This window comes from Anabrus simplex, chromosome X, assembly GCF_040414725.1.
Source record: "Anabrus simplex isolate iqAnaSimp1 chromosome X, ASM4041472v1, whole genome shotgun sequence".
Classification (NCBI taxonomy): Eukaryota; Metazoa; Arthropoda; class Insecta; order Orthoptera; family Tettigoniidae; genus Anabrus; species Anabrus simplex.
The window spans coordinates 175,454,532-175,480,532 of NC_090279.1; the positions used below are offsets into that span (position 1 = coordinate 175,454,532).

Genomic DNA, 26,001 nt, shown 5'->3' on the forward strand with positions numbered 1-26,001 from the left:
CTGGAATGGCAATTTTGTTGTTGAATGCCACCTTAACTAGGTGAATTCTGCACTTGATACCAGTTGTACTTCTATCTGCAGAAATTCTGCGCCCTACAAGTATAAAAGTTCAATTGTTTTAGCGGAGCTACCTTATTTTTTATGCTGACGTCCATTTTCTGGCAATCGCATACCATTACTTCTGTCTTTTTCTTAAACTTTTTTAAATTTAGCTAATATACTTACAACCCATGTTTCACCTACAGGTATATCACGGGATATTTACAGTTATGATAACATATAGATAAATTATTGAAGTGAATGGAAGATTTTCTTGAGGAATTCTGTTACTCCCACAGCGTTCCAGTGGTATTTCAGAATCGTTGGCAGGGGAGTTAATCGTAACACAGCTGGTCGTTCCCTTGAGTACGTGCTGCATTCAGTCAACAGGTGTCGAGCTTCATGGTGAATTTAATTTTCAAAATTAAGTTCACATATTCTAAGAATTTCACGCGTAATACTTCATTTTCTCAATAACGCAGATATCATCAGCAAACCTAATGACTGTAACTCCTCGCCATTAATCTTTCTTTCCATTACTTCTTTACATTTATTCATGGCCTTCTCAACGTACATATTCAACTTACATCACATACAAAATATGAGCTGTTCTTGTAGACTGGGCTATTGGCACCGTATACAAGCCAGCCGATGACCTATCAAACAAGAACATTACAGAGGGAAATAATAAAAACGCGATTTAAATACTCAGTTAACTTTGAATGCTGGAAAGCTTTCAAACATTCTATTGAGGCCAATACCAACAAGGTCCTCTCTATGTGGCCCGAGTCCAGTTGTCATGGCTACTGACTTGAAAACACGTTTTCTAGAGAGCCTTGAAAGTACTTTCGCGAAGTTAAGTACTAACAAGTACCACTAGCAACGACCCCGACTATTTTTAATACCACCTGAAAAGCGAAGTGAAAAAGGTGGGGGGGCGGGGGGGGGGAAAGGCAAAACGAAGAAGAAATGTCACCTGTTCCACATATAACGCAAGAGATTATGTTCTCCTTGGTTTTGAAGCATTGAGAAACAAGTTTGCGCGTTTGCACAAAAAACACCGCGGATTTTTTTTGTAATTACCGTGTACTACAAAGATAAACAATTGCTTTAAAAGTTGTCAAAGTATGAAGAAAAAAATAAAGGCTTGTTTCTATGGGCTTAATGTGCTCTACTCTCCTATGAACAATTATGAAGCAGAAAAATGCCGAATACTATGCCGCTTCTATATAGTTTTTGTAGCAAAACGTCGTATTTTTATACTGTATGTTGGGTATGCTGGTTTGATCCTCCACAGCTCCGCCAACAGCTGTAATAGATGAGCCTAGGTGTCACTGAAGAGGCATACTAGGGAAATGAGGAGTGAGGTAGTTTCCCGTTGCTTTCTTCACTGAACCAGAAGTTGCTATTACATATCAGTCTCGCCAAGTCCAGTGAAATGCATGCACCAGCCGACACTATGAGCGATATTTTCACATCATTCATAGCAGGGACTGGTTGCATAAGGAATGATTACTAGCATCGCTCATACCTCGGTCACTTTCATATTGTCGAAGCCAAGGATGAGGCCGAGACAGGTCAATGCAAGTAACAAATTTATTCTAGCCCATACCAGAAGACATAGTGCACTGTAAACACTACATCTCGCCAGCAAAAGTAAAACAAAATAAAATAGGCTACGATAAAAAAGCATCTCTTCAAGCAACCATTTTGATACAAAAGTACACAAATACAAACATACACTAACAAATTATTATGGCAGTCTTTATACCAAATACAGTAGATACCACAGCCTATGTAGCTGTATGTTTCAACCATTGCGCGTAGACCAAAACAGGCAACTGGAGCCTGTCATAGATAGGCATGCACAGCCCTGAGTCAGCAACATGGAGAAATAAAAGTCGACTGAGGGGAAGAAATTTGTGTAGGCGTGCACAGGTATTTCTAACACGGGCAGGGCACTGCGCTTACGGCGGGCACGGTTTGACATCCGTCCGTGAGTTTGGGATATGTGTTGGCAAGGAGACCGGACCAAGGGCAACTGCGGAATTTCAGGGTGTGAGGCTCAAAACCAGCGAAAAAAGTAGCGATCTACTGGAATGAGTAGCCGCCTATGTCAATGGTGGGAATTAAATCAAAATAGGGCTGATCTGATTATCGCCAAAAACCTTGTAAATTCACATTTGTAAGAATTTGTATATGTTATTTTGTTGTTTTATTGGTAATATATAGACTGGAGTCAAACAATTATTGAAGGTCATTCATGTTACCCCTTGATTCCATGCTCCTACCATTTTCTATTGTTTGCAGGGGGTAATAGGTAAGGCCCAGTCAATAGGATACCAATTTTCCAGTCATTGTGTGCACTAGCTCTTTTTTTTTTTTGCGTCGCACCGACACAGATAGGTCTTAAGGCGACGATGGGACAGGAAAGGGCTAGGAGTGGGAAGGAAGCAGCCGTGGCCTTAATTAAGGCACAGCCCCAGCATTTGCCTGGTGTGAAAATGGGAAACCACGGAAAACCATATTCAGGGCTGCCGACAGTGGGATTCGAACACTATCTCCCGAATACTGGATACTGGCCGCACTTAAGCGACTGCAGCTATCGAGCTCGGTTTAAGCTCTTTTTAAGCTTTTAAGGTTATTATTATTATTATTATTATTATTATTATTATTATTATCTAAACTGAGGTATCCTATGGTGACCTCCGGTGCTCTTTTACCTGCACTTTCGGCAAATTATAAATTAACATTATTATTATCATCATCATCTTAGAGGTGAAGCTTCCACGGTGTGAAGAATTATTTTGTTTAATTTCCGGGTTGAACCGTGTTGTAGTTGTCTGTACACCACGTACAGACCCGCACATTAAACAAAATAACATTATTATTATTGTTGTTATTATTATTATTATTATTTTGTGTTTTTAAAATGGTGTTTCATTGGAACTCATCAGTTATAATTACATTAAATTGTGGTAACAGTAGTACAGGGTGGCGCACGAATACTTGACACATTTCAAAAGCAAATATAAAATGCAACTTATGTTCTATGTTGTTAAAATTTCGCGCACACCTTACCTGTTTCATGGAAGTATCTGTACAGGTGACACGGCTGATTTGTCTCCAAATGCCTGCATTCCAGTGAGTTTTCTGCCATGGCCCACCATGGCCGACTCTCCGTTCAGCACCGCGCCAAAACAGTTATCTTTTATTGCGAATCAAAAAGTGTTACGACGGCACAAAGGAAATTTCGAGCTGTGTTTCAGACTAGGTGGGCACCAGCAAGGATCACCATCCTTCGCTTATACAAAAACTTTGAAGAGTAAGGCAGTGTGAAGGAGGAAAAGCGACCACGTGCACCATCAGTTCAGTCTCCTGAAAACATCGCTGCGCTGAGGGTCGCCATGAAGTGTAGCCCTCACAAGTCAACATGGGGAGCTTTAAGATAAGGTGGAATATCGCGCCATTCAATTCAAAGAATGTTACACGGTAACCTGTAATTGTACCCGTGCAAAATGACTGTTCTATAGAAGCTAACAGATCTTCACAGGCAGAAGAGTTTGCAGTACGTCTAATGGACTAAAGATACAGATCAAGTACTGTTTAACACTTGGTTATCTGATGAAGCCTGTTTTCATCTCAACGGGGCAGTTAATAAACAAAATGTGCGGTTTTGGGCTACAGAAAAACCAGACATTATTCACGAAAAAGACACGTAGGGAGAAAAAGTGAGTCTGTGGGTAGCTCTGTGAGTCATGGGTTAATTGGACCATTTTTCTTCAGTCAGACAGTTAATGCACAGCGATAGAAGGACATGCTGGGGAATGAATTCATGCCTCAAGTTCTCGCTATCCCTATTCATACGCAGTGGTTTATGCAAGATGGAGTAACACCTCACACAGCTAACGATGTTCTTGAGTTTTTGAGGGGAGTATTTGGTGATCGTATAATGTCTCTTCGTTACCCACAGTACAACAGAAGTGGCGGATTCCTCTGGCCTCGTTAAAGCCCAGATTTACATCCTTGTGATTTCTTTTTATGAGGCCATTTGAAAGAAAAACCCTTCGCTTTAAGACCTCAAAGCCGCATGGAAATGCGTGCTCGGATTCTGCAGCTCTGCAGTGAAATTCATGATGACCTGTGCCGAAAAGTCGTCAGAAACATGCGTACTCGTCTCGAAGAGGTTATCCGCCGCAGTGGAGGCCACATTGAAAATGTGATATAGTGAAATGTATTTCCAGGGTCCAAGCTGCCTGTGTCTAAAATTTCATTAGTGTTCTGTGAAAAATAAAGTTGTTATACTAAAATTAAATGTGTCAACTATTCGTGCGCCAACCTGTATTATAGAGATTTTTCTTTTCTTACAATTTGCTTTACGACGCACCGACAGAGATAGGGCTTATGGCGACGATGGGATAGGAAAGGCCTAGGAGTGGAAAGGAATCGGGCGTGGCCTTAATTAAGGTACAGCCCCAGTATTTGCCTGGTGTGGAATGGGAAACCACAGAAACAATCTTCAGGGTTGCCGACAGTGGGATTCGAACCAACTATCTCCCGGATGTAAGCTCACAGCTGCGCACCCCTAGCCGCACGGCCAACTCGCCCGGTAGTTTAAAGACAAATATGTAGCATGATAAATATTAAGGTGGTCGGAATTGATTAATTAAATAATTAAGTTATATGTTTACTTAAAATGTTCTTCAGGCCAACACTTTGGATTTGAAGCAACAGCTTGATACTGACACTTGGTTGACGTATGACTTTTGTTGTTGTTTCAATTTACATTCTTACTTCAGCCATACATGCTAGTCTTTGTTAACATTAGTTACTGTACTGCTGTGAATTTTGAAATTCTCTCTCGGAAAATAAATAATAACGGAGGGGGATGGCTGTTGGAATTTGCAGAGCTGACGAAGGGGAGCCCGGTGGAAACGTTTGGGGATCACTGACATACATAATGGAATACGCTAAATGATCTTAAAGAGGCCGTTACTACAAGGGGCATTCAATACGTAATGCAACACATTTTATTTATCGCCAATTTCTGTTTTTAAAAATTGGAATTCTGTTTGGGACATCTTTTAATATTTCCGCTTCGTCTCGTAGAGTTTCATTAATTTTCGATAGGTGGCAGCGCTATAACTAGCCTTCAAAATGGCGCCTGTAAAGAAGGTGCGTGCCAAATGGAAAGCAGATATTGAGTTTCTTTTGGCGGAAAACCAGGGCATCACAGATATTAACAGGCGCTTGCAGTATGTCGACGGAGACCTGGCAGCGGACAAAAGCACGGTGGGCCTTTCCCACAATGCAAGATCCCACACAAGTCTGCGCACCCGACAGGAGCTCACTAAACTTCAGTGGACTGTTCTTCCTCATCCACCCTACAGCCGGATCTCGCGCCTTCTGATGACTTCCATCTGTTTGCCGCAATGAAGGATGCACTCCGCGGGAAGGCCTACGTGGATGATGGAGAAGTTATCGATGCAGCACGACGTTGGCTCCGACATCGACCAGTCGAGTGGTACCACGCAGGCAAACAGGCCCTCAGATTACGGTGGCGTAAGACCGTAGTATTGAACGGAGATTATGTTGAAAAATAGGGCATTGTAACAAAAGGATTGGGGAATAACATGGTTTATTTTAAACCTCATGAAAAAAAAGTGTTGCATTATATATTGAACTCCCTTCGTACGGTGGGGACACGAGAACATGAGACCATGGCCGCTATAGCGGACGAAGGCACAAGGTCTACCAAATGCAGCTGGCCGTGGAATAAAATATACAGTAGCAGATTATTTTACTCACGCTCGCCTCTGGAAGTCCTTGTTGGTGACATCGTCCCCTGAGCCCTGCTGTGCCTGTTGTGACTGCTGCCCTTGTAACGAGAGAGGCAACGATGGCGCAGGTTCCAGTAGGTGGGAAAACGCCGTCGTGGAACCATTGGTAGAGACGGCGGGGGTAGCACCAGCGGCAGCAACATGCGGTACAGCAGGCCTCTGTGCTGGTACGGCGGCAAGAGGGGGTACATGATGGAGAGGCTGGAGAAGAGTGGGGGACGACTGCTGCGGGGGGCTGGGGGGCGATGGGAATTGCTCCTCTTCCTCCTCTGTAACCAAGAAGACAAATTCATCCCATGAAATAATGTAATACAATTTCATTATATGACAGGAGGAAAAAACAAGACTAGGTAAATAGCCGACAGAGAATCTACCACCTGGGCGGCAGCCCTAAATGCAGGTCAGTGGTGACTGATTTGGTGTGATACGTACGTTAGTAATAAAATGTTATAAGACAGTATAAGTAGCAACATTCGAACGTACTTTATGCCAGCTGAGTGGATTCTTTGTCCCAGAAAAATATTTTTCTACAGGCCTACCTGTTTCTAATACAGAAACACCGTAACATAAACCCATTATCGTACGGTTATATCTGCCAAATAATTCTCTTCACTGAAAAAAAGAACACGATCATTTGCCCAGCAGTTCATCCGAAGAGGATTGATCAGAGTGAAGTACACATGCTCCCGATATATTAACACAGTAATTCAAATTTGTCGTAAAGGATTAAAATTCGACCATTAAACACAATACTATACTCGACAGCCCTCGCTTAATACACCTCTGCATATGAATGGTTACTTAACGTTCAATTGTTTAACAAATCCGACATTATAAGATATGAACTCTAGAGAATTAAGGGTGGATAAAGAAATGTAATTGCATTTTCTTGACAATCTATGATAATAAAAAAGGACCGTCGATCTAAAATAATAATAATAATAATAATAATAATAATAATAATAATAATAATAATAATAATAATAATAATAATAATAATAAACAGGTTTTGCATCCCATCGTCGAGGAGCTGGACTTTTGTCTCCAGGAGTTGTTTTACATGCCGATAAAACTAATTATATCACTGATTAGTGACTGGATACTTATGCTGGAAACTGCCCTACCTCACAGGAAAAGGTGCAACTCAGAGATTTCCGCAAATATCATCTGTGATTCGATAGAGGATCAGCAGATAAACCGCTGTACCTAACTGACTTTAATAATTGGTATTAATCGGAAGCACGAATTGCAAAAATATTTATATATCAATCTAGAATCCCAAGTTGTTTATTAATTATTTTTTAATGAACAGTATATGTCAATTTTCTCCGTACAAAAACGAGAGAGAGAGAGAGAGAGAGAGAGAGAGAGAGAGAGAGAGAGAGAGAGACGTAGCTACGGAATCTGGATATCTCAGGTCTGAGTTCTAAACCAGTATTAAATATTTCCAGTGTGTCAGCCGAAATGCAAAGCCAATGAGAGGTCAGTTTACATACCTGTTTCTAGGTTTCTGTTGTCTCAAGATCGTCTATAACGAGAAACCTTGTATTTCTTCCCAGGGATGAACACGGAGACATCTGCAGAAATAAAATAATTTTACCTGTTCACTTCTTGGTTTGATGGTGATTCGACGTCGCACTATCACATCAAAGGTTTTCGACGATGAAATTAGGGGTAAGGACTGTGGGATTGCCAACGACCGTAGCCGTGTTGAAACACCGGATCCCGTGAGATCTCAGAAGTTAAGCAACATTGGGCGTGGTCAGGAGTTGGATGGGTTGCCACGTGCTGTTGGTGGGGGTAAGGGAATGGAGGAGCGGAAAGGAACTGGCCACCCTACCGCACGTAAACTCCGGCTCAGGAACACTTCTGCGGAGGTTCGGACCTGCCTTCGGGCAGAATAACCCTTACCTTACTGTGGAATTGGGAAGGTAGCGGCCGTGGCCTTCATAGTATTTGCGTGGTATGGCAACTGGAAACCACCGAAAGCACAATCTTCAGGATTCGAACCCACAATTTCTCGAATGCAATTTCACAGCTACGCGACCCTAACCGCGCGGCCAACTCGCTCGCTCTTCAATATTTTTGTCTCATACTTCGGTTTCACCTCGGATTAGGTAGGTATACGAAAGTCGAAAACAGGTTCAGTGCAATTTAGTCTCTCTTTGCAGGTTGTCAATTTAGCCTGCTTGTTACATCACCGAGACTCTGTATGTAAGTTCATAAATGGCCGTTCTGTGAAAAGGCATATCTTATCTGATTAGGCTTCACATCTCTCACGAGCCTTGGTCTACCAGGCGACCGCTACGCATCTCAAAGGCCTCCAGAATTCTCTCGGTCGTTATTCTTGGCTTTCTAGACCGCGGTCGCCATCTAACCGTGAGATGGCTCCTGAATAGTTCTCACGTAGGCCGAGTTGACCTCGAACCAGTATACAGTGGTGTAGCAATATTAAGCGGGGCCAAAATAAGAAATTTCGTCTCCGTTAATATTAGCTGTATTCGAACCATTTCATAAAAAAAGTTGAGCAAAATATAGTTTCCGGATCTGTTCCGGCTCCATGGCTAAATGGTTAGTGTCCCGGGTGTGGAGACCCGGGTTCGATTCCCGGCAGGGTCGTGAATTTTAACCATCATTGGTTTATTTTGCTGGCAAGGGGGCTGGGTCTATGCGTCATCATTATTATTTCATCCTCATCACGACGTGCGGGTCGCCTACAGGCGTCAAATCAGAAGACCTGCACCTGGAGAGCCGAACATGTCCTCCGACACTCCCGGCACTAAAAGCCAGCCGTATTTCATTTCGTGGGAATAAGAATGAAGATATTCGCGATTAGTACATTCTCATAATTCCGACAATGCCTCCGGTAATATTAGTTCTATTTCGAAAGTGTGCATAACAAAAAATAACACCTATTTGTGTATCGACAAACACGCATACTTATGAAGTTAAATATGCATTTTCTTGCATTACTGATCGAACGGAAATAAGCAATTTGGCCATACAACAAAGGCTCTTGTGTCAACAGGATGGTGATTAATTAATCTTTTCTGCTAACCTGATGATTCTGAACATGTACAAATGCAAATGTAAAAGATGACCAATTCAACACACTATATATTCAGATAAAAATTATTACCTGACAGCAAGTACTAGTACATGTTTCGTCCACGTAGTGGACATCTTCAGCTAATATCATTATTACTAAAGTATTAACACTGAAATAGTAAGAACAATGGAATAAAAATCTATGGGAAACTAGTGCACGTCTCATTAAAATCTTAAACGAACCATCAAATTAAAATATGAATAGAAAGTGTATATATCAAGTCGTAACATCACTAATCACTTGTGTCTTAACATTGTTCTATGTTGTTTTGATACACAAGGCCTTGATGTGGTAAGATCCAAATTATGTTCACCGCAACATTAAATAAGACTAATCCATGCCAAAGGAGGATGTACACTAGTGTCCAAAAGTTAAGCATAAGTTACGAGTAAGCAGGGCAACAAGAAATAGACCGCAAATCGCACGACATATGCACCTACCAACCTTACCTGTTCGCTCTGTATAGGAAAGGGGTGTTCCCTGCTTTGAGTAGCGGCGTAACCTCAATTTAAACACAGCCAGTGCCTGCGCCCCATATTCCCTTAGACGTGTTTGCCCTGTTACAGTGTGCGTAGTGTAGCCTCGTGGTGAACGTGACAATATAATGGCACAACGACGCCATCTGGACCCCGTTTTGCAGGGTAGAATACTCGGCCGCCTGGAAGCAGGCCACACACAGACCGAAGTAGCCGTATCCTTGAATGTACCACAAAGTGTCATTTCCAGGCTTTGGATACTATTTCTAGACACAGGAGATGTTAGTCGTAGGCCAGTACCAGGTCGACCAATAGTAACCACCCTACAGCAGCAACGATATCTGACCTTAACCGCTCGACGAAATCAGAGTGCATCTGCAAGACAATTGTCGGCGGAGCTTGCAGCCGTCTCAGAGGTTGCCGTTTCCCGGCAAACTGTGTACCGGAGGCTCAGAACAGCAGGGCTGTTTGCCAGACGTCCAGCGGTGTGCGTCCCACTCACTCCAGCACAGAGACGGGCCCGTTTACTGTGGAGCCGCCAACATCGAAACTGGACCATGAATGAATGGAGGCATGTGCTCTTCACAGATGAATCCCGCTTCAGTTTTCAGAACGATTCCCGTCGCACATTAATCTGGAGAGAACCGGTACAACCACAACCACAGGAACATCGTGGAACGGGGACCAGTATCGTGGTGGTGGCGGCGTCGTGGTGTGGGGCGGCACCATGTTGAATAGCCGTACGGACCTGCACATCTTCATGGGTGGTCCGAGGAACACTGTTAGCGCTCGGAGATACAGGGATGAGGTACTGAGACCACATGTTCGACTCTTCAGAGGTGCGATTGATCCAGACTTCCTCTTAATGGACGATAATGCCCGACCGCACCGCGCTGCTCTGATGGATGAATTTTTGCCTGGGGAAGACATTCATCGCATCGACTGGCCAGCGAGTTCTGCGGATCTGAATTCTATAGAACATGCCTGGGATGCATTGGGGAGCCGAATTGCATCCCGTCAGCCTCCACCAAGGAACCTCCAAGTCCTGCGCATTGCCCTTTCGGAGGAATGGGATCGACTGCCACAAGAGCTCTTGGACCATCTGATAGAGAGCATGCCACGTCGCTGCTTAGCATGTGTGGCCGTTAGGGGTAACCATACCACCATACCACCTACTAACAGCATATTTTGTTGTGGAAGACATTGCCAAATTTTGTTAGTTGTTGTCAAAGATGTACAGAATACATACCTAAAACAAATGGAAAAACTCACGGAGTCCGCCAGTTTCCTTGGTTAATGAATGCGGTGTTTCAACGTACATAATACAGAAATGTAGTAGCCGAACTGTTGCTTTGAGTTTTTTGCCACTGTTGAAACGTTCGTACTGCCTATAACGAGACCACGCAACCTAACCGAATGTGTCAACAATGTTACTAATTTCTTTTAACACACTAACAGCCAGCCTATGCTTGCAGCAATGGTTGCTACGACTTCAGTAAGATCCACGTAAACAATAAGCAACAGCCCAAAGGAAGCGATTACGAAAAGCACAGCGTTCAGGCAGGAAAGAATATCTTACGTGAAAAAGAGTAAATAATGTTAGCACCCGTTTAGTTACTCGTGGCCACTCGGACTAATGACTTTGTTGTTCACAACTTCATACAGGTTGTCCTTAGATTCCCCTGCTATAACACCCAGCCTTTTAACACTTCGTTGTATCCAGTCTCAGTTCCACATAACGTTCAGCAACATCCCAACAATACAGCATTCCACTTTCATCGTATTATTTTCTATTGCCGATTAAGTCATATAAGGACCCATATAGGTTAACACATGAATAACACGGACTATAATAATTCCAAGACACTCAAATATTCCCAAATCTTATGATTTCTCCAGAAACATATGTATCTTTCTTTAACTGTTACCTTTCATATCAATTTTTCTCATGATAGCACTATTAATTTTTTGTGTGAAGTCAAGTTTTTACGTCAAAGAAACGAGCCTAGAGCACAATCACATACAATACCATGCAAAAATCTTCTAATAGCTTTTGAATGATCATGAAAACTGTGTGTAAAAAATTAAAGTTTTGGAAAATGAACAGCAAGAGTAGACAGGGTGAAAAGTAGTAGGTGACACAGGGTCAGGGATTCTAAAATAGACAGCAAAAAACTTCTCCAAAAATGCCAGCCTACTTTTTTTAAAAAAGAAATTACAGTTTATCCAAATCAGTTTTTGTTACGTTCCTTATATTAATTACCCTTTCTGTCTTGAGAAATTTTCTCATTTCAAACTTTACTCAGGTGTCAGATTCTACTTGATGCAGAATTCTTTTTAAAAAAAATATTGGCGGTTGGCTGCCAGTATTGTAACGGCCGCAGGGTTTTTGAGGGGTTTCGTAGACTTAATTGTTATATTGTTTTCGCTGTTTCAGCTAACCTCCAATTGAGCGCGCCAGTCAACACAGCGCCATCTTATAACAGGGTATGCGTGTGACATCACGTATTTAGTACAAATTTTGCCTTACATATTTCTTTTTGTTTTTTCAACAGGTAGTCTCCTATTTTACCTGTCAACTGAGACCTTAAACATAATCGTAAATTAAATACTCTCGGCGATATGCGCGTTCTACCCAAACACTAAAAGCGTCTTAAATATTTCCTTTCCATGTACCCGTTGTTGAGGAACGTACTGTAAGTCTACGTAACAAAATAAAAATCTGCGCCTACGGTTTAACTGTGAAATCCCTCCGGCACTACTACAGGTGCCATGACAGGCGAATCACATTATTTCTGCAGCTGCAGCAGTAATACGTGAAAACTGATACGATTACGCTATCAGAATTAGTAAGCCTATGATTCAGGTCATGTGTGACCAATGGGAGCGGAGCGATGGAGTTGCTGCAGAAATTCCACGTGGCACACACGGGGTCAGAGAGGGAGAGTAAATTCGCGGCGCGCTGTAAGTAGTGCGACGGGTGAAACAGAAAGCAATCGATGGAGCAGGAGCCGAACCAGGCATGCGAGCTCAACAGCGCGAACTGGCGCGACGTGAACGACCTTCGTCAGGAGCTAGCCCAGACACTACCGAACAAAACTATAGATATACGAGATCCTGCGAAACCTCGGGGAATATCGTGAGGAACATAAGTACGCGGTGTCAGCGCAGCCAGTCCATTAACCCGGAACAAAATATAATAGGAGTTGCATGGCGTGAATGGAAGTACTATTAGGAAAACGAAATGAACTACATGTTTTTTTTAAATATTATACTACTGTCTCTCAACAGAGGTAGTCGCTAGAGGCGGATCCAGGGAGCGGCTTTAGCCCCCTCCCTCTCTCTCTCTCGTGGCATTGAAAAATTTGATTTAACTTTCAAGATTTTCGGGTTCAGGTGTTTGATGCCGGATCACATATGTCAGGTAAATTTATTGGAACTCAAGCACTGATTTTAAATGAGCAACCTCTGGCATCACACACACTGCTACGGCAGGCAAACTCAAAGAATGAATTGATCAACTAAGGATCCTGAGGAATACTTCAGGAAGGTAGTAGGCTATAATTGTCTTTTGTCGGCCCCTTAATGAGACTTTGTGATAATATTAACAAAGGGACCCCTTTAGAAAGGGGTTATTTCTAGTAAATTACGCAAGTTTTCAGCAGACACGTTTATTAAAGCAGTAGAGATGTATGAAGCAGTTAATATTTACAAAGTGATCATTGATGTGAACTGCTAATACGTAACTGTATACAGTGAAGTTGACTTAGTACTTTAAACATTACTTACAGAATTTTGTGGTGAAATAAATATCAATAAACTACCTTAACTAGTGATTACTATTCTGTAACAGTTTCCTTAAAATAAACTTGGAGAAATTTCATCAAAACGGAAGTAAAATGTCACTTACTCGTTTTCGCTTTTTGGTTTTTTTTTAATTTTATAAGTTAGTCCCTCTCTTTAAGGAATCCTGGATCAGCCTCTGGTAGCCACAAGGACCCAGGATACTCTCCAGTTTAAAATAATAAGTGTAGTATATAAATATAGGTCAGATATATGTCGCTTGTTAGTAATCCGATGGTGAAATAAAATATGATATGACCTTTTTTTCTAGGGGCCTTACGTCGCACCGACACAGATAGGTCTTATGGCGACGATGGGATAGGAGAGACCTAGGAGTTGGAAGGAAGCGCCGTGGCCTTAAGGTACAGCCCCAGCATTTGCCTGGTGTGAAAATGGGAAACTACGGAAAACCATCTTCAGGGCTACCGACAGTGGGATTCGAACCCACTATCTCCCGGATACAAGCTCACAGCCGCGCTCCTCTACGAGCACGGCCAACTCGCCCGGTGACATGACCTCTAAAAGGACAATAGTGTGTATATCATCCCTGAAGCTCGTCCGTAGTAGTGGTGGAACTACTTGACTGATTTCGGAATAGCACCACTTGCACCAAATAAGGAGGCTGGTTACACGTAGACATCCCCGGTTGTAGTTTTCCTTGAAGTAAAAGATTATTAGGTTTATTACCTTCGCTTCATCGACAACAGCTTGCGCTTGTTCAATGCCCTGTTCAAACCGGATTTTACTATTGAGTATTAGCTCACATCATTGTTGAAGTTTTGGAGTAGGTTATTACACAACACGACGGGCCGAGTCGTTCGCAGTAATATCGACGACCTCTTCATTCGCTTCCGGACCTTTCATTCTCGCAGCAGTGGTTATCTGGGATTAAACTGAATAAATTCTGTACAATTTATTAAGCGTCAAAACGCAGTCTCTTCGGTCCACAAACTTCCATTAAAATGTCAGCGGTGACCTGACTAGATGGGCAGTACTGACATACGAAAAGTAAATTTCGTTATTAAGATTCAACGCGATTAACTTATCGGCTTATACAGTATCTGTTTTTTCATTAAAACCTTCATAACCCTGTATGCTAGCCATAGCAATCGTTCAAATTTATGCCTTGCAAAATAAGATGTTTATAATGTCGAAAAGAAAGGACAAATATTAAAGTAATTATGCTTGTATATAATAATAATAATAATAATAATAATAAAAAAAATAAAAAGTCTATGAGTATAGGGGCCAGGTTCCGACACTATAACACAGTTGTAAAACCTGAGGAATTATATGCGTCTGAAACTTTGACCTTAAGTAGTAAAGGTCAAGCTGACCGGCTGGAAAAAAAGAGAGCGCAGGATTCTAAGAAAAATCCTAGGTAATAGGTGGGTTGATGGACAGTGGCGAATGAGACCAAATGGTGATTTGTACAGCAAGGCAGAACCTCTCACAGCGCCAATTAAGAAGAGACGGCTATTATTTTACGGTCATCTCTTGAGAATGACTGATGATCAACTAACAAAAAAAATATGGAATTTTATTCAATCTAAGGCAACAAGGCCGAGATGGTCCCTGGAATGCGAAAAAGATCTGAGGCAGATTGGTATTTCAGACGAAGAAATTCATGACAGAAACGCGCTCAGAAGATTGGTGAACAACTATCAAGCTTTTAAAATGGCGTCAACTTCCAGAAGACGGAAAGGACCTTTGTCTCAAGAGCATAAACAGGCACTCGTCACTGGGTTCAGAAGATACTGGCAGGAAGTCAAAGCTGGAACAAGAACAAGATCTAGACACTAAAATGAAGTTGGTTGTTACCACGTAGTCCGTAGAGGCTCAACTCGATGCGTATATATATATATAAAATAATAATAATAATAATTTTGTCTCTCACAAACTATACATTTTTACGGTTTTGATGCCGTAATTTAGTCCCGTATGAGTACTTTTTAAGTGCTAGTAAATCTACCAACAGGAGGCAGACGTATCTGAGCACGTTCAAATAACACTAGACTGAGCCGGGATCGAACTCTCCAAATTGGGCTCAGAAGGCCAGTGCTTGTATTGTACTCAGCCGGGAGGAAAACTTCTTAAATTAAAAATATCATGAACTGATTGGTCGCTCTAGCGCAGCAGAATGGCTATGGAAGTCATGGCTTTTTTCTTTCTTTCTTCAGGATATTATCATTAAATAAGTTTTGTTCAAAAACTATGTGATCTGAATATGACCTGAAACAACTGATGGAACAGTTGTTCCAGAAATTGGATATGAACCATCAGTGGTTTTCTGACACCTACATAAACAGGCAAATTAACCCAGAATCTGACCAAGTGCCATGATTTTGGATTTTCGGTTATTGCCCCAGAACTCACCTATGGGATCATGCCGATCCACCCTTAAACCGGCGACGTGCCGATCCCGTTTGCGTAGTTTCAAATGGCGCCAAAGTTTACAGCACCGCGAAATGCAATCAGTACTCTGTAACCCAGAATACGACCAAGTTACTTCATTTGTTTTCGTAAATATGGACGTTGCTTCACGAAATGACAAGAGAATACAAAACAGTTTTTCGAAATCAGAAATATCAGTTCAGACAAAAAAAAACTTGTCATGAAAAAAAGTATTTTATCAATGGTGCCTCTCTTGGATAACGAGAATTTTATGAAGATATATTGTCACGAAAATGATCGTATGGCATGATTTGAATATGAAGCCGTGTTGGCACATAGCTGCCTTTGGGATAAATAATGTTATTGATTTTACGTCCCACTGACTACTCTTACGGTTTTCGGAGACGCCGAGGTGCAGGAATTTTGTCCCGATGGAGTTCCCGTTCCAGTAAATCTACCGACACGAAGCTGACGTATTTGAGCACCTTCAAATACAACCGGAATAAGCTAGGATCGAACCTGTCAAGTTAGGCTCAGAAGACCAGCGTTCTACTGTCTGAGCTACTCAGACCGGCATACTTTTTTTTTGTTTAACAGTAACGGGTCCACCTCTGTGGTGTTGTAGTTAGTGTGATTAGCTGCCACCCCCGGAGGACCGGGTTCGATTCCCGGCTCTGCCACGAAATTTAAAAAGTGGTAGGCTACGAGGGCTTAAGCAGGGTCCACTCAGCCTCGGGAGGTCAACTGAGTAGAGGTGGGTTCGATTTCCACCTCAGCCATCCTGGGAGTGGTTTTCCGTGGTTTCCCACTTCTCCTCTAGGCAAATGCCGGGATGGTACCTAACTTAAGGCCACGGCCGCTTCCTTCCCCATTCCTTGTCTATCCCTTCCAATCTTCCCATTCCCCCGCAAGGCCCCTGTTCAGCATAGCAGGTGAGGCCGCCTGGACGAGGTACTGGTCATCCTCCCCAGTGGTATCCCCGACTCAGAGTTTGGAGCTCCAGGACACTGCCCTTGAGGCGGTCGAGGTGGGATCACTCGCTGAGTCCGAGGGAAAAACCGACCCTGGAGGGTAAACAGATAAAGAAGAAGAAAAAAAGAGTAACGGGACATAATGATGAACCCTTAGATGAATGGAAGCAATATCAATGTCATGTATAAGGACCTCTAAACAGGTGTGTGTCCCTACACTGCCGGATTCAGAATAGGTTTTATTCATAACTTCTAAACACTTCTCTGGCACTTAGTAGGATTCAGGGCTCCACTCTTCAAGTGCCTTACGAATCGTCGTATCCATTATGTACAAGCTCTGTAAATAAGTAGGAAAAGCTATTTTTATCTCGGTCTGTACCTACGATGCATAAGTTGGTAAATACAAGAAGACAATTTTGTTCACCAATTCCCAAGAGAGTTTTGGCTATCCGTCCACGTTTAGACTGTTTGACGTCATATTGTTTAGCGAGAGCAGAAAGTGATACGGTGCGCCTCAGATAACGTAGTTTCCGGTGCAACAGGCAAGCAGTAAACAGGCGCACGTGTGGCGCGCGCTGATTCCTTGCAAAAGTGACACGGCCTGGCACGAACAGGAAACAAGGATGATTTTAATCAACACACTGCTGCTTACAGACGTGACACATGACAGGAAACAATGCTGTGTTTTATGGACTGCTTTGTAATTGCTCTGCTCGTTCATATTGGCACCACCAGTTACTTCTAATTTCCCGTTACACCGCGACTGTTCATTCTTCTCTAATTGGGTCATTAGTGCTAGAGAGATGTGATTGGGAGCACGCAGGCTGAAGCGGCACATGGAATTTTTGTAATAGCTTTTTTTTTTTCTACCTTCCAAAGCCAAAACGACACTTATCATTTCAAAAATACTACCCACTCTGGCAGAGATTCGAACCGCGTTCGACTTCGTGAGAAGCCGGTGTAAAGACAATCCATAACACGTTTTCTGTAACAGCGTAGTAACTATAGACTACGTAATAGCATCTATGATTGAAAATTAAACGGTACTGGTAAGAAATTATCCCCAGCATTTCCTTGAAGGTGAAATTTTAGGTGTCACTCTTATATTAGCGACTGAGCATTGGGAACTAGCCTAACACAGAGGGGCCGCCGTGAACTTTGGAGAAGACACTCTGCAGGATAATTAGCCCCCTTTCCATCCCACTCTGTCTGCCACATGATAAGACAGGTGTAGGCAACAATTTCCCTCGTCACGGGTTCTCGGAAACTCCGCATTACATGCCTAGACCTGAGATGAAACTACGAAGCACCTTTTTACGAATGGCTTAAGCTCGAAATCCACGAACTTACATAGTCTGTAGCTTTTCGGCATGGTCGAATGTTGAAAAAACTACTACTACTACTTCTACTACTACTACTACTACTACTACTAATAATAATAATAATAATAATAATAATAATGGGCCCGGAGATAGCTATTTTCTTTTACAAGGAGTTTAACGTCGCATAAAATATCGAAGGCTTTCGGAGACTGAAGGATGGGAAAGACCTAGCATTGGGAAGGTAGCAGCCATGACCTTATTTAAGGCACAACTCCAGCATTTTCCTGGTGAGAAAATGGGAAACCACGGAAAACCATCTTCAGGGCATGGTGGTATTCGAACCCACCCCCTCCCAAAAGCAAACTAACAGCTACGCGACCCTAACCTACGGACAACGCTCGGTGCGAAGATGGCAGATGGACAATATAGGATAATAGGAAGCGAATAATTTATCGGAAAAAGGAACGAAGACTTTCAAAAGTTGAAGTACTGTATTCCGAACGGCAAGAACTGGGCAAAAAAAAAATCACAACTTACATAACATGGGAAGGTCGATTTATGTCGTGGAATTGGTCGCAGAAGGAAGTTATGGCTAAATGACATTGTAGATGGACAGACATCCACAATGCCCAGCGGCTTTTTCACCTGGCACTAGACCGAAAAGCGATCGCTATAGTAACCCGCCAACGTCTGGGAAACCAGGCACGGCACAAGACGAAAAGGGAAAGAAGAAATGTAATGTGTGACTATGTTTATCTGTCCTACTGCTACAGCACTTCTTCCCCTTCTTTCCTGGTTTGCTCCCAATTATCTGGAGTCAGCACTAGTGTGGATTAGGCTTAGATTTACGGCCGGATATCCTTCCTGGCACCAACCTTATGTGAGGAATTTATTTACTATTGCGTGTTTCTGTGGTGGTTAGTAGTGCGATATGTTGTACAGAATTTATCTAACATGGTTAAAAACACTGGCCCGGAAGGGAATGGAATCCGGGGCCCTCTGAATCGAAGGCCTGTAGACTGATCATTCGACCAATGAGCCGCACTATTACTTCAGCACGTATAATGAAAAAAGTCATAACCAAAAGGTTGAAAGGTTGGCACATTAGTCGAACGTCGCGCAACTTCGTAGCATCGTGTTTGTAAGACGGACCCGCCAAGGGTGGAGGCAGAATAAATCGGACAAGAGCCAACACGTGTACAGATGATGTTAAGAAGTGGGCAGGACACGAGTAGGCTGCACGGCCTGCTCTTCTTTTTATCAGACGACTCTGCCAAAAAAAAAAAAATCCGATTCACATACAAAAAGGGAGGCTTCCGTTTTACTCCCAATGTACTTAAAATGAAGGGCTGGTCAGAGTGACTCGGACAGTGAAGCTCTGGCCTTCTGAGCCCAAGTGTGTGCGTAAGAGCACAGAGTAGTTCGATGATGTCAAGACTGATATCCAATGGTAAAAGTACATCATCTGTACCAAATAATAATAATAATAATAATAATAATAATAATAATAATAATAATAATAATAAACCGAGCGAGTTGGGCGTGCGGTTACGGGCGCGCAGCTGTAAGCTTGCATTCGGGAGATAGTGGGTTCGAACTCCACTGTTGGCAGCCCTGAAGATAGTTTTCCCTGGTTTCCTATTTTCACTCCACGCAAATTCCGGGGCTGTACCTTAATTAAGGCTACGGCCGCTTTCTTCCATTTCCTAGTCCTTTCCTATTCCATCATCGCTATAAGACCTATCTTTGTCGGTGCGACGTACAGCCAATTATGTAAATAATAATAATAATAATAATAATAATAATAATAATAATAATAATCTACCAGAAATAACATTAACGCTGGCAGATAGCTGAAGAAAAAATATTTAATAAATATTACAACAAAAATGATGAATAATTCTCAAATGTACGTAAACCAAATAACAGTCTCAACTCTGTGAAAACAAAACTAGTTCCATAATAAATTAAAACTGACGGAAAAAGTCTCAATAATTTGAAAAAAGAAATTAACCTACAAAAAACACTCGACCGCCCACGGGGACATTTCGTATCTCCGACATCATGCTGGAGCGAACAAGCGATTCCTTTACTCGAGTTCACTCGAATAAATGCTGCTTCTTTTTTTACAATTTGCTTCACATCGTACCAACAGAGTTCCCTTATGCCGACGATGGGATATGAAAGGTCTAGGAATGGGAAGGGAGTGACCGTGCCCTGGTGTGAAAATGGGAAACCATCTTCAGGACTGCCCACAGTGGGGTTCGAGTCCACTACCTTCCGAATACAAGCTGACAGCTCGTAACCAGTCACGGGGTGAATACGTATTTGATCTGAGTTAAATGAGTTGAAATATTCGACTCGGCACATCACTACTGCAGACCACCAGAGTGGTGTCTGTTTGGCAGCCTGCTTACAAATTAATTTCGCCGTTCCAACTGCGGTGCCATTTGGCAGCGAAAAGGGCACTCTGTTGGATAGTTTAGTTAATTGTGTCGGGTAAATGCCCAGTCTTGAACATGTCAGGAATTATGACGTGGAATGTCAGAGCATTTGCCCGATCTTTACAATCGACAACTTCAGCCGGGATGGAACAAGTGCTCTTGGGACCATGGATCTGTCACGACGTCTAATCAACCAAGGCACCTAGGGAAAAGTAATCATTCTAGTTTAGGTTCAGTAGCACGTCTCGGGAATTTCAAGCTACTGGCGTTGGCCATTCCTTCGAAGAATGAAGGTATCGGCTAAAGAAAACGGACCATGAATGGCGTGAAAATGAAAGACTCTTGGGCCTCGCAAACCTAATACCGTCAGGGTTGGAAGATAACACGAGATGACCAAGGGAGGTCGGATAGGAAAGATGAACGACAGGAGGCTGGCACAAGTGAAAGCAATGCCAGACTAGGCTAAGGGTCCCGTGGTCACCAACCCCTGCTTTACGGCCGGATGCCCTTTCTGACAAAAGCTTCAGTTGAAGGCTAATGAAAATGAAATGATGGTGAATGAAAGTGGGTAAGGAGGTGGAAGGAATCGACCGTAGTCTATGAATAGGAATTGTATGGGCATTTGCCTGGAAGTGAAAATGGGAAACCACAGTAATTCATTCTGAGGACAGTCGAAGCGGGTTTCGAACCCACTTCTCTCCATAGCCGTAGCACGTAACATGCGCGACCATTCCGCTCAGTATAAGGGTTGTAGTAAATCATGCGATCAAGGACAGCCTATTCCACTGCTTTGACCTTGGGATCACTGAATAATATTAATGTTATTTCTTTATCGTCCCTCCAATTGTTTTAGATTTTAAGAGACGCTGAGGTGTTGGAATTATGTCCTGCATGGAGTTCTTTAATGCGCTAGAAGCCAACGACATGGAGTCGTTTTACACCACGCCTAAATGCAACTGATCTAGGCTGGTATCGAACTAATATGTTCATGTTATTAGTTTTACGTCCCACAAATTAGCCTACATTTCGTTGAAACCAAGGGACGGAATTTTGACGCACATTTCTTTTCCACGCCAGTAAATCTATCGACATAAGGCTGGAGTGTCGAACATCTCCAAATACTACCGGATTGACTCAAGAGTCGAAAACACGGAATGAGTGTAAATGGTCGGCTATGGAGATGGACAAAAATTCCTGTTTCTAGGCTTTTTAAAAATTTGTTTTACATCACACCGACACATAGGTCTTGTGGTATAGGATAAAGCCCCCTTTCCACCCCACTCTGCCACATGATCAGACAGGTGTAGGCAACAATTTCCCTCGTCACGAGTTCTTGGAAACTCCGCATTACATGACTAGACCTGAGATGAAACTACGAAGCACCTTTTTACGAATGGCTTAACAGGTCGAAATCCACGAACTTACATAGTCTGTAGCTTTTCGGCATGTTCGAATGTTGAAAAAACGACTACTACTACTACTACTACTACTACTACTACTACTACTACTAATAATAATAATAATAATAATAATAATAATAATAATAATAATAATAATAATAATAATAATAATGGGCCCGGACATAGCTATTTTCTTTTACAAGGGGTTTAACGTCGCATAAAATATCGAAGGCTTTCGGAGACTGAAGGATGGGAAAGGCCTAGAAGTGGGAAGGAAGCGGCCGTGGCCTTAATTAAGGCACAGCCCCATCATTTGCCTGGTGTGAAAATGGGAAACCAAAGAAAACCATCTTCAAGGCTGCCGACAGTGGGGTTCGAACCCACTATCTCCCGGATCCAAGCTCACAGCTGCGCGCTCCTAACCGCACGGCCAACTCGCCCAGAGTTTCTAGATTCTGGGAGGGTTTCTGCGAGAACGGGCTCTTTACTGTACACATTTCAAAATAATGGTACGTACAGCACCACTGAGAAAATATCCCATATTTTCAGGTTACGAGTGACACGAATTATGAACTAAATTTCGGAGCAGCCCAAATATGATCAGTCGCTCTTTTTAAGTATCGTTGCTGCGCCAAGAAAATTCACTATGTGATAACATTTCAGCTTAGAACTCCGGCCAGAAAGGTGTTGTTATCTAAGGTTCAGTATTCCATGGAGTATATCACGAATTTTCGTTTCAAGTGATACCTGTGCTGCGGGTCAGTATTTCTCCCCTCAACATATTCACAAACCAGTATTTCGAGGCGCAACCAAACCAAACCAAACCCCATGGCACTACAGCGCTTGAAGGGCCTTGGCCTACCAAGCAACCGCTGCTCAGCCTGAAGGCCTGCAGATTACGAGGTGTTGTGTGGTCAGCACGGCGAATCCTCTCGACCGTTACTCTTGGCTTTGTAGACCGGGGCCGCCATTTCACCGTCAGATAGCTCCTCAATTCTAATCACGTAGGCTGAGTGGACCTCGAACCAGCCCTCAGGTCCAGGTGAAAATCCCTGACCTGGCCGGGAATCTAACCCGGGGCCTCCGGGTAAAAGGCAGGCACGCTACCCCTACACCACGAGGCGGCCGATGTTAAAACATGTGTGATGCGAACAGCTGTACACTACAATGAATTACTTCTGTAATTCTGTGCTGTAGCAATAATGGATAACCACAGCTCTGCATGAATGTGGCTGAACGAGGATCTGTAGATACGGAAATATACCAATTATCGAGGTAGTAAGTATCGTTACATACACACAGATTTTCGAAAAAAACATAAAAACACAAATAAGATATATTTTATGCACATAAATAGAAGTGATGTGGAAGATATTATCTTCTCCCTTACGTCAAATGTCTCTCAAACTCCGTTGATATAGACGATCGGAGCAGTGTTGGTGGCGAGACAGTGCGGAGATACGCAATATCGTAATACAGTACAGCCCAGGAAGTGGGTGTGGAATGACCTTTCATCATATCGTAACTACGTTTTAAAAAAATAAAAAACAGAAAGGATGAACTTTAAAAATCTACTACAAATGGCTATTCAAATCAGAAAACAGTTATCAATATTGATACTGCTGCTGAAAACAGCAAGCTCACATCCTGCAGTTACAGAATGTATTTATTAAGCAAAGCTAGCAAGCTCGGTAATTTTGCGTGGCTCTTGATGACGTGATCATGGCTACAGGAACTCCAGTTTCAAGTGGACTACGAATCACAGACTTTAGGTTTCGTAAACCTATGTTCACCGGCCAGGATTCGAAACGTAGCCTCCTTATAAGAAGCTAGTGACAGTATCATTCGGCTATCACGGCCCGTGAAATTTTCAATTATAACATACTCCCCGCAAAATGTTCACACACTTCAGTCGCGGTTTACATTTCCATTTTATTTTTTTAAATCACATTTTTACTGGAAAAAGTTACTTACTCCTATTCAACAAGGCAAGCATGCAAACAATTAGTTATTTAAAATATGTGCTACTCTCATAGACCAATTTTTGATTCTACATAAATAATAACGAAATTAAATGGCGTATGGCTTTTAGTGCCGGGATGTGTCCGAGGACTTCGGCTCGCCAGGTGCAGGTCTTTTGATTTGACGCTCGTAGGCGACCTGTGCGTCGTGATGAGGATGAAATGATGATGAAGACGACACATACACCCAGTCCCCGTGCCAGGAGAATTAACCAATTACGGTTAAAACTCCCGACCCTGCCGGGAATCGAACCCGGAACTCCTGTGACCAAAGGCCAGCACGCGAACCATTTAGCCACGGAGCTGGACAACAACAACAACAACAACAACAACAACAACAACAATAATAATAATAATAATAATAATAATAATAATAATAATAATAATAATAATCACACTTGGAAGTGCTGGATTGATTTCATAGGTATAACACTAACAGTTCTTTAACGCGAAAACACGGCAGTTAATTCATTTCGTTAAACGAGGCGTAATACATAATAACTGTATTCGCCGCCACTCGTACGGGCACGCCTGGTAACACGAGCCAGACAGGTGCGAGTGACGTATTCAAGGCCGCCTGAAAGCAATGCAACTGACGGTAGAAACAAACGAACTCTGCAATATCCCTCTCAACCCAACAACACAGTGGCCACGTGTTGTGAACTCCCAACGCATGCGGCTAATATCCAGCCCATTGTTAGAAGACTATACTGCAACGGGAAAAAAATCCCGTCAATACACTATACCGAGTGTACACACACGCACATCTCTCACGTTGCACCTGACCCAACACTGGCACCTCCCTACCTGGAAATACTGCGCGTTAAATTGCCGTGAGGAAAATGTCTGCCCATTCGTTTGTGACATACAGATGAAGGCGTATTTTGGAATGCGTTAGTACGATGCTCGTAGATGCAAGTGTGATTAAATACAAGGTATTTTTACTTTATTAGAATCATCACATAAGCCATGCATAACCTAGCAAGGATATAGTTACGCCTCTCACTGAACGATTCCTTCAAATGCAATTCTGGGAAGTGCACGTACGTACGTATTATTATTCTTATTATTATTATTCATGACACGTCGCAGTTTCTCCCCATCATATATAACAACTGTTATTATATATGAGGCGAAGTCATTTCCGAATTTTACCTAACTGTATTTACATGCAAAGTTATGGGCGGCCTGTAATAGATGCATAGACTCCGAACCAGTAATTTGATTTCAATTTTTAAAACTACGTAATTATTTAAGCCCCCCCCCCCCCCCCATTTGCATACGCCCTGTAAATCTATCGTCTCGTAAAAAGAAAACTTCCTGCTTGACACTATTCTGGCGCTTGTTCACAACAGGTGTAGTTAAAACGGTAATTAATTATTATCTGCAGTCATTAAGACTACCGTAATATAAATAAATGTAACTGTATGTCACTGATTATCCAATCCAATGCTACTATACGCCGGTAGTAAGATTAAAATGTCACTTCCTGCTTGACACTATTCTGGCGCTTGTTCACAACAGGTGTAGTTAAAACGGTAATTAATTATTATCTGCAGTCATTAAGACTACCGTAATATAAATAAATGTAACTGTATGTCACTGATTATCCAATCCAATGCTACTATACGCCGGTAGTAAGATTAAAATGTCAAGTTCCGTGCACGAAAATAGATACTGCAATTTTAAAATTCCACAAGAAATGGTTATAGCTACTTAGGAGATCCAAGGGCTACAACAGAATAGCATAACAGCGATATATTAAACAGATTCACTCTAAAATTACAAGGGAAAGGGAAAACAATTCTCTTTAGGAATTCCTACAGATCTCCCGTTTCCGTTCCCGAACCCGTTATCCTTAGGCTCCACAGGGTGGAAGTCTTTAACAGTTATCTACGCTGTACATTTCCCGGCACAAACACTGAGCAAGCTCTTGCATGGAAGAATATAACTTAGTAACCCTATACCTCGTTCCGTATATGGTCTTTCGTAATAAAATATGTCATACCTTTTTAATACACGTTCATCCAATACACACATTGCCGATAAACTTGCACAGAATCACTATGTTACGAATACGACGACATCGTTTAGGGAAATCAGTGCCTAATACTCGCTTGAAAGTCCACAAAAGCATCCTTT

General features: G+C 42.4%; 1 protein-coding gene across 2 annotated transcripts in view; it reads right to left on the reverse strand.

The window, feature by feature from the left end:
* Positions 1 to 26,001, reverse strand: part of LOC136886138 (max-binding protein MNT) — a 150,934-nt gene that overhangs the window by 120,723 nt on the left and 4,210 nt on the right. For both annotated transcript variants that reach the window (XR_010861709.2, XM_067158880.2), the window contains exon 2: positions 5,848 to 6,148. Coding sequence is in view for 1 of the 2 variants with exons in the window: in XM_067158880.2 (XP_067014981.2) it covers positions 5,848 to 6,148 (301 nt within the window). In the remaining variant the exon portion in view is untranslated. The remainder of the gene's footprint in view (positions 1 to 5,847; positions 6,149 to 26,001) is intronic.